The 15,556-nt window shown below is 40.3% G+C and overlaps 1 protein-coding gene across 2 annotated transcripts in view; it reads right to left on the reverse strand.

Moving 5' to 3' along the window:
- The window catches only part of RAI14 (retinoic acid induced 14), an 87,387-nt gene that overhangs the window by 69,418 nt on the left and 2,413 nt on the right, over positions 1 to 15,556 (reverse strand). For both annotated transcript variants that reach the window (XM_057431128.1, XM_057431126.1), the window contains exon 2: positions 8,407 to 8,498. In XM_057431128.1, the coding sequence (XP_057287111.1) occupies positions 8,407 to 8,442 (36 nt within the window). In that variant the 5' untranslated portion in view covers positions 8,443 to 8,498. The remainder of the gene's footprint in view (positions 1 to 8,406; positions 8,499 to 15,556) is intronic.

A 15,556-nucleotide genomic window follows, 5' to 3' on the forward strand; every position in this document is an offset into this window, starting at 1 on the left:
AAAAAACTTGGTTAGCTTTCAGCCTTCTATTCATGCAAGCATAGTGTTTTTCTCTACACAGACCTGCAGTTTTTAAACACTCCCTTAATAACTGTAGCTAACACAAAGTGGTCAAGCCTGAATATCACCCATCAACCTCATGTTGGCCCACAAACCTGCCATCAGCCAACCGAAAGCACCTCCTCACAGCTGTGTCAAAATGAATAGAACTACTCTCTTGTACAACTACAATAAAGAAAGGCCTCTTCAGCCTCATTCCTTCCATCTGCCTGCTCCACGCAGTGCTTCAGTAACTTGACCTTTGACAGCTTTCCCTGAACACCACATTGTATTTCCTGGGAAGAATGGCCACTGATACCCTCATTTTCCTCTACGCTTAAGCTTCACAGACCTTCAGAATACACACAGCATGAACTTCAAGGAGATCCAAGTGTGGCAAGCAAGGGAGCAGAAAAGGGCTTGACATGTTCCTAATGCTGGGCATTTACCTGAAGAATAGGACTAGAAAATATTGCTGGAATAAGGCAAATAATACATCTGTTTCAGCTTCATTAACTTCTTAACATTTGCTGTCTGCTCAGCAGATATTATTCATAGGTTCCCAAAATAAAAGCATAGGATGAAAAGGCTCAAATCTGGAATAAAATAAAATGTATGGATGCTACATTATTTAGATAATACTACGGCACCTATTCACAGCAAATTGTTCTTTTTCTTAGTAAGCACAAGACAAGAGCCTTCAAACACAAAGACTGGACCATTCATTAAATCCTCTCCTTTACATGAGTTTTAACTGAGAACTTTGACAGCTGGACAGACTTTTATTTTTAACTCTTTTAAAATCAGATTAGGCACAAGTAGTGCTGAAAAGGAAGAGCGAACATAGTGTACCACTGTAAGGACACACAGACTGCTCATTTATCATATTTGTAATTTATTTTACTTTGCATTTAAATCTTACTAAAGATAAACAAACAAATGAAAAAATTACAATTGCTTTTTTCCAACTGTTCCAAACTCAGGCCTTTGAACTTTTGTGCTCTGTTTAAAGGGACACAAAAAACATGTTTCTACACAATCAAGATTCCTTTCTTGTTACTAAAATATTCAAAAATACTAAATTTTTCTAGTTTGTATATGCCAATTTGCCTTTCTTCTTCCTACCCACCCCCACTTCATGCTGCTTAATTTTGGTATTTGATTAAGTAATGAACTGTCAACAAACTGGCTAGCTTCACATTGTGGATCTCCTGCACTTATCTACTACAATTTTGTACACTGCTGCCTGTAACACTACAGGGTTTAATCCCATTTAAAAAATTCTGCAATGGGAGGGTTCCTCTTCATCTCTGCAAGTGTTTTACATATGTTCCTTTTAATGAGGGATCACATGAGGATAGCCAAACCTGCCATCTTTGCATGATCAGAACACAGATGCAAAGTGTTCAGCTTGCCAGGCACCACTCTGGCTGCCAGGGCAGACCTGTGTTTGTGGCCAACCAGTGACTAATCAATGCTTCCTTTTGCACAGCTTCCAATCTTGCCTCCAGCTCTAGAGGGTGAGCAAGCAAGAAGTCTGGGATGACAAAGATGACGGGTCTGGGCAGGCAGCACCTGGGAAAAGGAGACACTTCCCCAACCTATACTTAGTGAAGAATCATTAGCCCTATGTCATTCTGCGTTGGTAAGAATATGACTGTAGGGCTAATAATAATGGGAGATATTATTCCTCACCTAATTTGGGGCACAAGCATGGGTGGAGGTGGCAGTCAAAAGGAAAGCAGTGCAGCAGCTGTCTGACATTTCCTTAGGGCAGTGGTTCTGGGACAAATACAGGTGTGGAAAGCAGAGCCTGGATGAGCACCATGTGCTACCCACAGGACAGAGAAACCAAGTGGGTGAGTGAGGTCAGCCCTGCAGGTTGTCCTGACAAACCATGTAGGTGAGGCCTGTAGTGACATGGTTTAGTGGTGGACTTGGCAGTCCTGGAGTAAAGGTTGGACTTGATGATCTAAAAGGTCTTTTCCAACCTAGTCGATTTTGTGATCCCCAAAGCACCTTCTGACTTCAAACAGAGTGTTTAATAGTGTTGCATATACTATACAACTAGACTGTAAGACTGGTTGATTAGGATTGCAACTGTCCATGATCAACCCAATCTGCTGATGAATATGGCACACTTAACAGACATGGGACTAGCACTAAAAAAGGTCACAAATTTATTACTGATGATGACATTTTAGTAGACTGTCAAAGACTGGCTGGGAATACAACCAAGATGTTCTCTGCTATAGACTATAATCCTGTTTTAGGAAATAACTATGTTTATTCAAAGTAAGCCAATTCCAACCCAGGTTCATCTACTACAATTCCAAACAACACAGCACACTTGTCATTTAACCTCTTTCCTTCCCTTTCTGTCCCAACCATTTGGAGATGTTGCAGGTTGTTTCCAGAATACCTTAAAGTCATCTAGCCTCAGACACTATGTACTTCCCCATTCAGAGACAACTGACCAGCGGGCAAGAGCCATGAGGCAGAGACTGGGAGAATGAAGAACCTCCTGCTGTAGGAGAAGATCAGGTTCAAGACCATCTAAGATTCCTTCAACCAGATCTTCTCCTGCAGCAGGAGGTTCTTCATTATTCCAGTCCCTGCCTTTTCGTTCTGCAGCTTGGGCAGTGTGGTTGGAGCTCTTGTGGGTGAAGACTGAGACAAAAAAAGTCACTGAGTACCTGGGCCTTTTCCACATACCAGGTAACCAGATCTCTCATTTCCTTCTGGAGAGACTCAGAACATGTTTCTTCTTCTTTCTGCACAAAGCATTTAAGCTTTGGCTGGGAGAGCTAGCTGACTAAAGCAGAGCCTTGTGCTGTCCAAAACTGAAGGCATGAAGCCAAATAGCTTTGGAACAGAAAATGATGTGCAAGGTAGAACCTGGGAGGGAAGGAGGGAAGGAGGGAAGGAGGGAAGGAGGGAAGGAGGGAAGGAGGGAAGGAGGGAAGGAGGGAAGGAGGGAAGGAGGGAAGGAGGGAAGGAGGGAAGGAGGGAAGGAGGGAAGGAGGGAAGGAGGGAAGGAGGGAAGGAGGGAAGGAGGGAAGGAGGGAAGGAGGGAAGGAGGGAAGGAGGGAAGGAGGGAAGGAGGGAAGGAGGGAAGGAGGGAAGGAGGGAAGGAGGGAAGGAGGGAAGGAGGGAAGGAGGGAAGGAGGGCCATAAAAGTTGTTTCAAGAGGAAGAGAAGGATAAATCCTCCTTTCCCAAGAAGAGTTGGATTGAGAACATTCCAGAGATCAAGTCTTAACCTACACATTGTATAGTGGAATCAAAAGTTATTACTGAAGAACACAGTAAACTGAGGGAAAGCTACAATCATGCTGTGTTTCAAGCAGACTTAATCCAACACTCAATAAAAGCAGGACACCTAAATAAAAGCAAGTTTCAATAGTTAATTTTCTAAATAACTGGGTGAAGAGGTCAGACAACATTGCTATTTAACTTTTTAGGCAGACTAAACACTGCATATGCACTGTTTTTTTGTTTTGTTTTGGATTCTTTTTTTCCATAATTATCCTGAAAGAAAGTAGCACATGTACATAGAGTAAATAGTGGAATTTTCAACAGTCCCATACTCCTTTTTAGGTTAATTGCAGCTTTCAATGGATAAAAGAATATAAGGGCTGGTTAAAGGAGATCCTGCTTTATTATTTTTGAAGTTGCCCCACCCAAGTTTTGTTCTCCCACACATTTAGTCCAGAGCACATGGAACGCAGCAATTTCAATGGAATGTACCCCAGCAATCTTTCCATTCCAGACCCCCACGTAGCTTTTTATACTTTAAAAACTGTTGAATGGGAGCCTACTACTTAGAATGCTGATCACTAAAAAGAAGTGCCAAGCCTTAATTAGCATAGTGTCTAGATTAAGACTGAGATTTTACACTACAACATACCTAACTGCCTCATCACTTTGAGAATTATCGAACAATGACCAGACCACAGGCTAAGAAGCAGGCATTTTCATAAGAACTGCAAACTTTTCAACTCCCACATGACAATATAACAAATAGGCATTTCCAGAAATACCAGAAGTTAAGAGCTGGCAATCATCATTGGGAAATCCCAGTCCTTGGCTCTGCTTCTGACAATAGCTATTTTTTCTGAAGAACTACACTGTCAATTTTCAATTTCAAAAGACACTCCACTATTTTAATTATTTAGCATTGAAGATATTTTGAAACAAATACCAATTCTAAGCTTCATATTGTCCAGTCAACAAGCTAGCAGTTAGAATAAAATTGGTCTGCTGTCAAATTGCAAGATGTGTTTTTCAGCTGATCTTCAACACTCACAGAAAACTGTCCTAAAAATTTTCAGGTTTCGCCTACAGATGTAAGTCAGAGAATGAAAACAATCCAACCCATTACAGCATTCACACAATATACCTTTCCTACAGCAACTAATAACATAGTTAAAAACAAGTCTACCTAAACAGATTCCCTCTTTTCCTACATCTTAGTGTCAAAGAGCTAGGTATTTAAATGTGTGTAGGTGCCTAAAAATGTTAATGAGCATCTTGACATATTTAAGAAGCAGACAAAACATGTTTAGACAGGCTTACTATCAAAAAAACACTCTGCCCTCATGTGCTTGTTTAAGATTGTTGAAGTCAGGCCGCAAACTGACTAGTTACTTTAGAAAACAATTCCATCTCAAATTATTAGTAAGACATCAGTAGCACTGGCTTTCTTTTAATTGGATTATTTCAAACTCTGCTTTTCCAAGCAGAAACAGTGAAAAACTTCTGTTTTACTGAGTAGAGGCATTCATTCTCTATGGTGTGAATAAATTACAAAGCCTATAAACAAATTTAAGCTCTGAAGTGAGAGTTCCTGATACTACCACACCAACTTTTCCAAGCATTACAGGTAACATAGTCTTTTCAACAATTAAAATGGCCATCCTTTTAGGTTGTCAGCTTTTAGATGTTACTAACAGTCGTTTTTGGGTTTGATAATGAGGAACAAGAGGTGAGGAAAGAGTGGAGAAAATACAGCTTCTCAGGACTAGTTGTTCTGTCAAGACCTAAGTGCAACTCCTGTTGCTCTGCCTACAGATTCCTGAAGTCTGCACATCCACTACTTAGCTTCCTTCCAGTCTCCCTCCTAGGCATCCTGTCCACAGATTTCTATTCCACAAGCATCCTCCTGTAACTACACATCACGCTTTGACAATACCCATTTGTGACGAGTGATAAATCTCATTCCTCCACTCAAATACACATGTTCACATGGCAACAGTCACTCCCAGGAAGGAGTACAGTGATCAAGTGTGTCATGAAAATGTCAGTGGAGGTGCCTGCACACACAAAGAGAGAATCAGGTGAGCTAAGCAGCAAAAGCATGAAGTGAGGGGCCACTCTCCCATCTCTCAGCTTTTGAGTATATCAATTCTGCTAAATATCACAATTAGCAGCTTTATTTACTTGGATCTTCCTGCAGCTACTTGGCTGGCATACCCACCACTGTGCTTTAGGCCAGTAATCTCCAGGTGCAATTTGGCAATGCACTTTAGCCAAACAACAGCTGCTGCTCCTCTCAACATTCCTCTCAAGGCTGACTCTACAGTGAGACAGCGCAGAGAGTTAACCAGCTAAAACTCACCCCACACAGTTAAGTTTCCATCACTTTATGTTCCTAAATTGGCTTACTTCAGGGTCAGATACCCACCAAACCAGAAAGGCAGAGATGAAAGAAGAGGCAGCAGGGATATCCCTTTTGCAAGCTGCAAGACCGGTGTAGCTACAGCACCAAAGCAAAGCCCTACAGCAAGGACATAGAGACATACTCATGAATAACAGCAGTTGTGCACACTTTCAATTCATCCACTCCAGAACAGCCTAGAGAGCTTTAATATAACAATGAAGTTTCCTACATTCCGGCATATAGTTTTTATGTTAAAAGCCTTACTGCTGGAGAAGTGTTAGTGTAAATCCTTTTCCTCATGCACACCTTGAAGACTTATTCCTACTCCTCACTTCTTCCTATTTCTTTATGTTACCAATGAGCTTGACGAGAAAGGTGCTGTTCCTTTCCCCAAGACACTTTCAGTTGTATAAAACACAATTGAGGTGGGATGAGAAAAAGAGGCCCTCCATCCCTGCTGACTTTACACTTATCCCCAGTCCAAAAGCCTTATAAATTTAGATACAAATACAACTAATTCCAATTAAAACCACCCCCTCTTCCTCCTCCTCATGAACTATAGCTAAAGGCAGCTTCTGAAAACTGAAGGATAATTTTCCTTGCTTATCTTGCACAAAGTATGGAACAGTTCCTGATGGCTGTTTTGAATTATGCCCTTAAGGTTTGGCTTCAAAACTGAGGAAACCAGACTGTCACGGATTTAGACTGCTGTGCTCTTAATGCTGCATATCTAAATTTTAGGTATCTGAAAAATCCTTTGTGGTCGACTTTGTCTCCAGCCAGTAGACAGCAGTAGTTAGCAGTAGTATCAAAACAGCAATTACTTTCAGACTCCACTTGGTTTTGGGGAGAGGCATGAGTTATCAAGGATAAGTAGGTAAGGAGTAAGAGAACCAGTGCAATTTATAACAGTGGGTGGACTAGCTACAGCAAGATCTAGTTGCATCACACATGTCACTTAGCCTTTGCTCTAGAGTAGCAGCCCAGCCAACTACCATAAAAGCGTGAATGAAGTCATCCTAACACACAGGCACACCTAACTTCCATAACATCAAGTGTGTTCACGTATTAGCCAAGGGACCGTTCTCATTACTCAAGCAGATGCCTATAAAAAGTTTTACTGGTGTAGGTGAACCCAAAATAGCAATTGCTGCTACTCATTGCAACAGGAGCAACAATGTTAGACCACAAAATTCTAGCAGTTCTAAACCAAACTGCATATTCAGTTAAATGAGACATCAGAGGCTTGTGACATTATTTTTCATTTATTGTGAAGTGGCACAAGAGACTGTGCTGATGGGTGATTCAGTCTGATGACTAACAAAAGCCAAACACGGCTTAAGTAGTTAAAAGCATCTCCCACTGCTCCCGAAGGTTGGTTGACATATTTAGCTCATTTATAGAAGTAATCTTTTTAGAAAGGGCTCTTGCTAAACTGAATGAGTGCTGCTGCTAGGAAGTGAATACAGCAGCTGCACCAAATGCTAACCTGTAGCTCAGAAGACGTTTCTAAGCAGTAACCAGAATATCTGCAGATTACACCTCAACAGCATCTCTACCTTCTTCACAGCTACTGAAGTACATCACAAGCCAGCTGAAGACCCCACTCTAATGGTGTGCCATGAGACCATCTGTACATGAAAGCACAGCCTGTACTATGAAGTGTAATTTTATTCCTGAATGTCAAAACATTTGAATGAGCTCCATTTTCAAACCTAAAGCATCTTCACCAAACACTCTAGGATCCTATGTGAATCTGGCCATAACAAACAATACATCTCTTCTTTTCAAAGCAGCACACAAATTTAGGATGAAGGAGGGAAACACTAAACTTTTCACACAGATCATGGAGACTCATTACAAACCCCACACAAAATCTGGAAAGCTAGTTAACCAAAGTCACCTATTTTCACTGATTGCTCACTGCGTTATCAAATAAGCATTAGACATGAGTGCATGACAAAAAGCTGGAATGGGTAATGGTAGGAAAAGAAAGATAAGAACAGGATGGGACTACAGCAGCTCTGCTACTCCAAGGGAAGTATACTTACTATACAAGGTGAAGCTTGGGTCTCCACTGATACTACTATAGCAAGAGGCAATATCTGATGTGCAATGTAAGGTCTCTCTAAATGCAGTTCTGAAGGGTCTCCTGTAGGACCTCCATATTTATGTCCTCACTCCTCAAGCTTCACATCCACTTCTCCTGTTCTCATATCCACCTCTCCTGTTGCACTAGAATTGATAAGCCACAGCTGCCCTAATTGCACAGCTGGTTCCTGTATTCTTGCTGACAAAGAAACCCTGCCACAGGCTGAGGAGACATTTCACTAAGTGCCTAAGCACCACACCGATAAGAATGGTATTATGCTCAAACAGATATATAATTAGGCAATAAAGTCCATATTAAGCTTAACCCTATGCCTGGAACAAAGTTTAAATCTGGGCACTAGCACAATCTAACAGAAGATTTGCAGACCCCATACACGTGCATAATTCAGTTATAGAGAGCAAGGTAGTGAAATACTACTAGTTTGCATAGCCGATAATGGCTCTCTGAATAGAAACAGCTACTCCATACTGTTGTCTTTGTGCTTGGAAAAGTTTCTTCTCTGTAATTCATTAATCTACAACCTTATCAAGGTGGGAGTGAAGAATTTGTTTCCAGCATGGAAACCAGCAGTAAAGCTGAGCAGAAATACTTACGTCACTCTTCCTGAACTTTGCTTTTAAGCTCTTCATGCTGATCACATTCAACTTTCCAAAACTTTGAGCAGCTTTTTATCCTTCTTCAATATCTAAACAAAAAAAGAAAGAAAAATAAGATTCCAACTTGATACCATTCAGTTCACTGGCAGCCAAGTCTGAATTGAATTTGCATACCTATATCACCCTTTGCCGATTTAGTCCTCAAGCTCTAAAAAAGATTAACAGCTAAGGGAAACTTTCTGTTTCTCCAAACTTAAAAGCAAGCCTAAGTCAGATCACAGAACAGAGCAAATCTTTACCAAAAACTCAAGTGTGTACCATGCTATACTAGCTACCTCTCAACATAATTAGATCACTGACATGTTCACACATGAAGCAGCTTTCTCTGCCCACTGCCTATTTTAACATTATCATCAGGGCAGCTATTTTGTAAAGTGGGAAAAGCAGAAGTATGCAAAGTCATTAATTAAAACTTTGCTGTCCTACAACTGTGGGTTGCGCTGGGTAGCAGAAATACCATCACTATTGTATGTACAAGTCTAACCATTAACAAAATTCAAAATTATACTTAAATCATGCATGACACATATGGGACAGTTCAATGCAACATAGCAGATAGAACCATCTGAGCAAGAACAGAGGTTTTCAGTGGAAGAACTGTTTTATACTTTTCCACGTAGGAAACTCTATGTGTATTCTTGGGAGTCATAGCTTCTTTTAATTTGGCATGTTCCACCTTCTTCCTTTTCAAGTGAAGAAAAGCAGCAGTTGCACAAACATATACAACTAACGTTACAGACAAGCTGCAAACTCTCACACGGGAAGAGGGACACAGTGCCTAGCCAGAGTTTGTTACTGGCTTCAATATAACACGTATCACCTATTCAAGACAAAAGTAATGGTGAACAGCATGTTAAAGTAGCATGGCAATGTGCTTTTTGCTAGAGCACAGCAGAAAAACTTTATGGGAGGGCAACATACATCTGGATTGGGCAAAAGCATCTATACAACAATGTTAAAATTTCTACTTTTGGAGTATGGTCACTGGAATAGCCAGTCACTCTCATTTGCAAGTTTTAGCTGCTGTACAAATTCCTTCTGAAGGAACAGTTTAAAGTAGAGGATGTTCAGCTGTATAAACTTCCTCCCTCCACTCTAGAAAAAAAAGGAGGAAAAAAAAAAAATTACAAGTCTAGCCAGATAAATAAATAACTGAAATGAGGACTGGAACATAAATTCAAATAGGTTATGCAGGGTCACTGATGTTTCACATCACTCCCTAGAAACAGCTTGATAAGTAAAGTGAGATTCAGTTTTCTCATAAAACAAAGGCACATTGTTACTATGAGGCACATTGCTATGCTCTACATGGTCACTCTACTATGAATTTTAAAATGCAACTACGCAGTACTCTTAGTAGAATATATATGAATGCTTCGACAAAGTACAATGCTAAGTAGCATTCAGGAGCAGCAATTAGTGCTAAGTAAACATGTCATTTAGTTCAACCCCATATTTATCTGACAGCCATTTAAGACAAACATAAGTACATTTCTTCCAAAAATCCCATACACTGTATACACACAAATACATTTCCCACAGAGCATGCACCTCCAGTGTGTAATCTGGATGGGGTAATTCTGTAGGCTGTTAAAATACCATTATGTCTAATTAAATGACTCTAAATCTAATTATGCAGTCATTCTGAAGTCATATCAGATGCCTGACTGCTTTCAGGTGTATGAACGAGGGGTTTCATTCAAAGGTCTGCTTTTCATCTCAAGAAGAATGGACTTGTAGCATTTTGCTTAATTCTTTAGCATGCAAAAGGAAAAGGAAAAAGAAATTGCAAAAGCTTTTTCACTCTTTGGCTTAAGTGACAATTTCTGTGCTTTTTCCTGGGTTGAATGGAGTATTTGTAAAATGGGAACAAAAATTAAAAGGACAAGTTTTGAACAATCAAAACAAATGCATTATTTTAGGTTGCTCTGAGAGAAGCATATCACTTTATTTCTGCTACACCTACTCAAACTTTGGAGAAAGTGTTTAAATTGCACAACAGCTCTTATAACCTGCACTGGAAAGGAGCCTGAACCTCAGCAAAACCCAGTATTCTCCTAAATCATTCTCTACCAACAACAAGGATGATAAGCTTTGCAAAGACCAGAAATGCCAGGGTACAGACAAGACAAATACTATTACACTCATCTGGCCTCCTTTATGTACCATGCCAGAAAAAAAAAAAAAAAAAAAAAGGAGAAAGGGAAAAAAAAATTTATAAACAGTTTAATTACACCAGTTAATAAAACATAAAGAAACCGTGTGCATGGGGAACCAAAAACAAATCTTTCCTCACATGCAGATTGCCAAAGAATTGTCTGCTACAGGCTGTCTTTCCCCTTCCCACCCCCTCAGCATTTTTGGCTCTCATGAACAAAAGATTTGTTATAGCTCCCATGGAAGATAAAGTGCTCAACTATAGGGCTATGGGAGAAATGACAACTTATAGGTGTATGCACAGAATGGCTGTGAAGCTGGACTCTCATCTATGAGGAACCTGTAATAGAGTGTAATTAACAAGCTTTGCAAGCTCTCCTAACATGCTACTTTTGCCCCTTTTGAGGAAGGAAGAAGGGAGGTGAGCTGTGTTTCTATTAGAAGCCAATTTATTTTCCCACAGGATACTTCATCTCTTGCGTAAGTGCATTTTAAACATTGAATGTGAAACTCAAGTCCTCAGCATAATTAAAAAAGCATGCACAAGCACACAAAAACAGCACTCCCAAGCTCAGTGTGTGTCACATCTGTATTTTTTTCCATAAGAGATAGTTAAACATGAACATTAAGGTTACAGCGTGTGCACCATAATGCCCATAATTCTTCAGCTGTAGAGATAAAAACCCATGAAGTGGCGAGGGCTGCATTTTCTTGGCACTGTTTAAGGGAGGAAATCACCTCTCAAAGGGTATAATTATTGGAATTGATGCAAAAAGAGGTCAGTATCCTGATTCAGCAGGGCTTTATGACAAGTGTTCATTTGCCAGAGGGGGGATAAAGGAAACACCATTAATACACTCCTGTTTTACAAGATAGGAAATGACTACTAGAAATTCACTAGGGAGCACCAAGTCACTTCAAAACAGTATTTTTGCAATGAATCACAGGTATTAACAAGAAGCAATCTCTAATAGCGGCATTTCTCTGCTTTCAGAATAAACGTGATAATAAATACTAAGCACTGTCATTCTGTAGCCACAGCAAGTTAGCAGTAAAGAAGTGTTTAACTCCAGCGATTCTCAACAGCTAATGTTGATCACATACTTTTAACCATTAACTCCAAAATTAAGTATCTAGTTCTCTATCTCATCTTCCTTCAGCTTAATATTAATACATGGCTTTCAGCAATACATGCCACAGAAAACATCTTTAGATTGGTGGTAAACCAACCTGTAGTTAAACAACAGACGTTGAAGTGGTGGTAACCTTTGGCCTCAGTAATTTCACTGAAACTGTTTTAATACACAATGTAATCTTTAGGTTTAAATGTAGGAAACAGATTAGGATAATCTTCCCCACTGATTTATAATGAGATAAACAACAATAAACTGTTTTTTATTAGTGAACAACAATACTGACACATTTATTCCTTTCATTAAATTGCATTAAAGTCAGAGCAAGCAAGGCTTTTCAAACAGAGTACAATCAACTCCTTGAATGGCCAAAGATCCAGCAATGCAACAGTGAAACAGCCTTAATTTTACAATGTAAAACTACAGGTTTACAGTATAACCGTACACTGTGTACCCTGTTCATGCCAGTGACAGTGATCCTTTACTGGTAAGCACTGAATTCAATTAAAAATCTTACATCTCTTGCCTTTCTGCAGCCAGGCACAATTCCTGCTGTCAACTAAGCTCCCTTCCCCTCCCAAAAATACTTCAGAAAATGTTTTTAACCTTGTGAGGTTACAGAAAGGTACTAGAGACTGCATGCAAGATATGGCAAAATAAAAAGAAGGCGTGGCAAGGGAGGGGAAGGGAATAAAATGAAAACAAGAAAATAAAAAGGGTCTGGAAGAATATCATTGCCACCATACTCTTACATCTCCTTTGTGTGAATACACCTACACTCACAAAGGAAGCATCTCCTCCCAAAGCACAACAAGACCGTTTATTCTCTGGATGATCACTTTCTAAATCACAAGCTCTGCTCTGACCCAGAAGCACAAGCCTCTGTGGCAGCCAGTACTGCAGAGCAGGCAGAGGTATGCACACCACTAGTACCTCTTCTACTGCCCACCTTTAGAACCCAGCTTCTCAAACACTTCACATGCCTGAGCTCCCCTGATCTACAATACCAAGAACATGCCCAAACCTGAGCTTCGTCTCAGCACTGCCGAAGCCACAGGACCACCTGGAGGCATTAGCCATTGCCCAGCCTCTTCAGTTTCTTGCACATAAATGCAGCAAGCCCATGCTGTCCTAAAAAAGATCCACCCAGCACTTCATCTCTGACTACCTTCTCATTTCCATCCAGCTGAGCATATTCTTCTCTATTTCTCAGGCCAAAGAAGAAAAGCATGGATGATGTGACCAAAAGCAATGGGAACATTTCCCCACTCTTTTATCAGCATAGCTCAGTTTTTCCGTCTTGAGTAACCCATCCTCCTATCATAGGAAAAGTCAAATGGAACGTAACTTTTTTAAACTTAATGTCACCTATAAAGACAAGTAATTCTTGGCTTGGTTACTGTACTATTACTTACTAATAAAAACACTGAAAAATGCACTGAGAAGCCCAAGTGCTTCCCAACAGTGGGAGTGATTTATATACAGTTAATCCAACTCTAAACAGAATCAGACATTAGAGATAGCAAGGGCCTTGGGTAATTTAGTACAATCCCTCAATCTGTTCACAAATCACTGGCAAGGATGTGCTGACCTGTACAAATGTAAGCATTTTGAGCGCAAAAATTAGAGCTCCATGGATATTACATCACCAATCCACAGCTATCACTCCACCCCCCAGAGTACTTTGCATCAACTCTCTACTCTTCTATTTGACATTCAGAATTTGCAAACATTAAACTCCATTTTTGATGGATTCAGCTGAAGTAGGACCAGCCCCTGTGGAGGTTGTACAGTCCATAAAACCCAGGCAAGACTGTCAAGGTGGGGGTATGTGCAGTTTCTTCAACAGTGTTTTCAGTTCTAGACAGCTAGAAGAAAGCCTGCATCAACAAGGCCTTCAACGCAGTAAATTACAGAAGATAAAAGAAAAATCAAAATGTGACATTGCCCTGAATTGTTTACTTAGCATAGCAGACAGCACTCCAGGTAAAATTATAGCTCAAGGAAAGTCCAGGCAAATTTGTAATTCATTCATTGCATACAACTTTACTCTGTTCTTACTCCAGTTCTTTTGTCTGGAAGTGTCTGTCAACACATATCCAGCTTACTGAAGAGCGGAAAACAAGAGACAAGACTTGCTGCATGAAGTGGGACATACTGCTGTCTTTCTCTGCTTTCAGTTTTCCCATGTCTAAAACAAAAAGGCCCCCCGTTGTGTGCAACTCAATTTTGAGACCATATTCTCTGGTTTGATCACACATAAGATACACTGCAGTTCTGAAGACTTTCCAATGTTCAATCCTTAGTCCAGCAGGGATAGATTGGAATTGAAGTATCCAGCTACAACTAGAAAGAGAGAAAAACAGTGCAGAGCTGCACTTGTGAAACTAGTTGTTTAATAAGAAACATGGCTAACAACAGCTAGTACTTGCTTATACTTACCCCCTTCCTAATGTTCTGTGTCAACCATTCAACTAGATGCTCTTCAGAATCAGCAAACATGACAATCTGGATGGATGCAACATTAAATCTATGACAAGACATATCCATGACTTTCTTGATTAATGTTCTGAAATAGCCGAAGGCAGAACTAAGTCATCTATTAGGGCAGGAGTTAGGAAGATGGGAACATCAATATAATTTACCTAGGACTCTTGGCAAGCCCCACTCTCATAAACTTATATTTTTTAAAAGGTCTTGGAAGGGTGTCCTGCTGAAAACTCCTGTAGTCTAGAAATGCCTTCAGAGATGGTGCTGATAGCTCCCCTATTCAGCTTCCAAATTCTCGGGTAGGGAAAGTATTTTAGCTGATGAAATGCAATGCCTTCTTAACCATTACCCAAAAATGGAAAAAGTTGGGTTTGTTTCCACATATCAAAAAAATGTAACAGGAATTCAGGTATTTTCTATCCTGGAAGACTATCAATGCTATAAATACTAGCAGAATATCAGCAAGATCAACACCTAGATCTTGAAGATAATCAAGTTTTTAATCTGATTTTATTCAGGTTGTTGAAACTTACTTTCAATATCAGCAGCCTTAGGCACCATACAAATATTGGAGAAGACTCGGTGTTTACAAGACTTCTCCCAGCCACTGAGACCTATGAATCTCTAGATCTCCCTCAGAGTTATGCCGATGTCTCAGAACCTTGTAAACAAAATCTTCAGAAAGCACTCAAGTGTCAAAGTCCCCACAGACATCTCAGGGTGCCCCAGTGCCTTTGGGAGTCCAGACGTCTGCAGTAATCAACAATAGCTCCCCGTCTCTTAGCAGTTATGAGGAAATTAGGGGAATATCCTCTGCTACTGAAGTTACAGAGTCATAGACAGACCAGTGTAGAAATTCTTTTTCTATTGTAATAACTGAACAAACTTGGCTCTCCACTTTACTCATCCCCTCCTACAGATTTAGGTGAGAAAACCCATGCATCCTTTTACAGTATTCTGAATAACAGCAATGGCTTCCAGGCACAAAACCAAAGGGAGACTATGGCAGCTTTAGAAAATACACGTGTTACTACAGCATTCAGCTAAAATGCAAGATCTTCGTGCAGAGGAAGGACTTGAGTCAAGAACTAACACTTCCAAGGCAAATGCACCAACCATTAGGCTGGAGATTCTCTCCTCCAGAGGTGGTCTAAAGTTCAGCACACCAACTAACACCATTACTTTCAGGCACTACTGGCCATCCTATTCTGGATCTCCACACAATGGAAGGATGCTTTCTTTCACTGTTGTGTACTCCTGCTCCAGCAGTCCTGGGCAAGTACCTGGACCAGTAGCTAGTCCTAAGT

The sequence above is a fragment of the Pezoporus wallicus genome, unplaced genomic scaffold, assembly GCF_028554395.1.
Source record: "Pezoporus wallicus isolate ANWC-B61680 ecotype Strahan unplaced genomic scaffold, APGP_CSIRO_Pwel_v1 contig_8692, whole genome shotgun sequence".
Classification (NCBI taxonomy): domain Eukaryota; kingdom Metazoa; phylum Chordata; class Aves; order Psittaciformes; family Psittacidae; genus Pezoporus; species Pezoporus wallicus.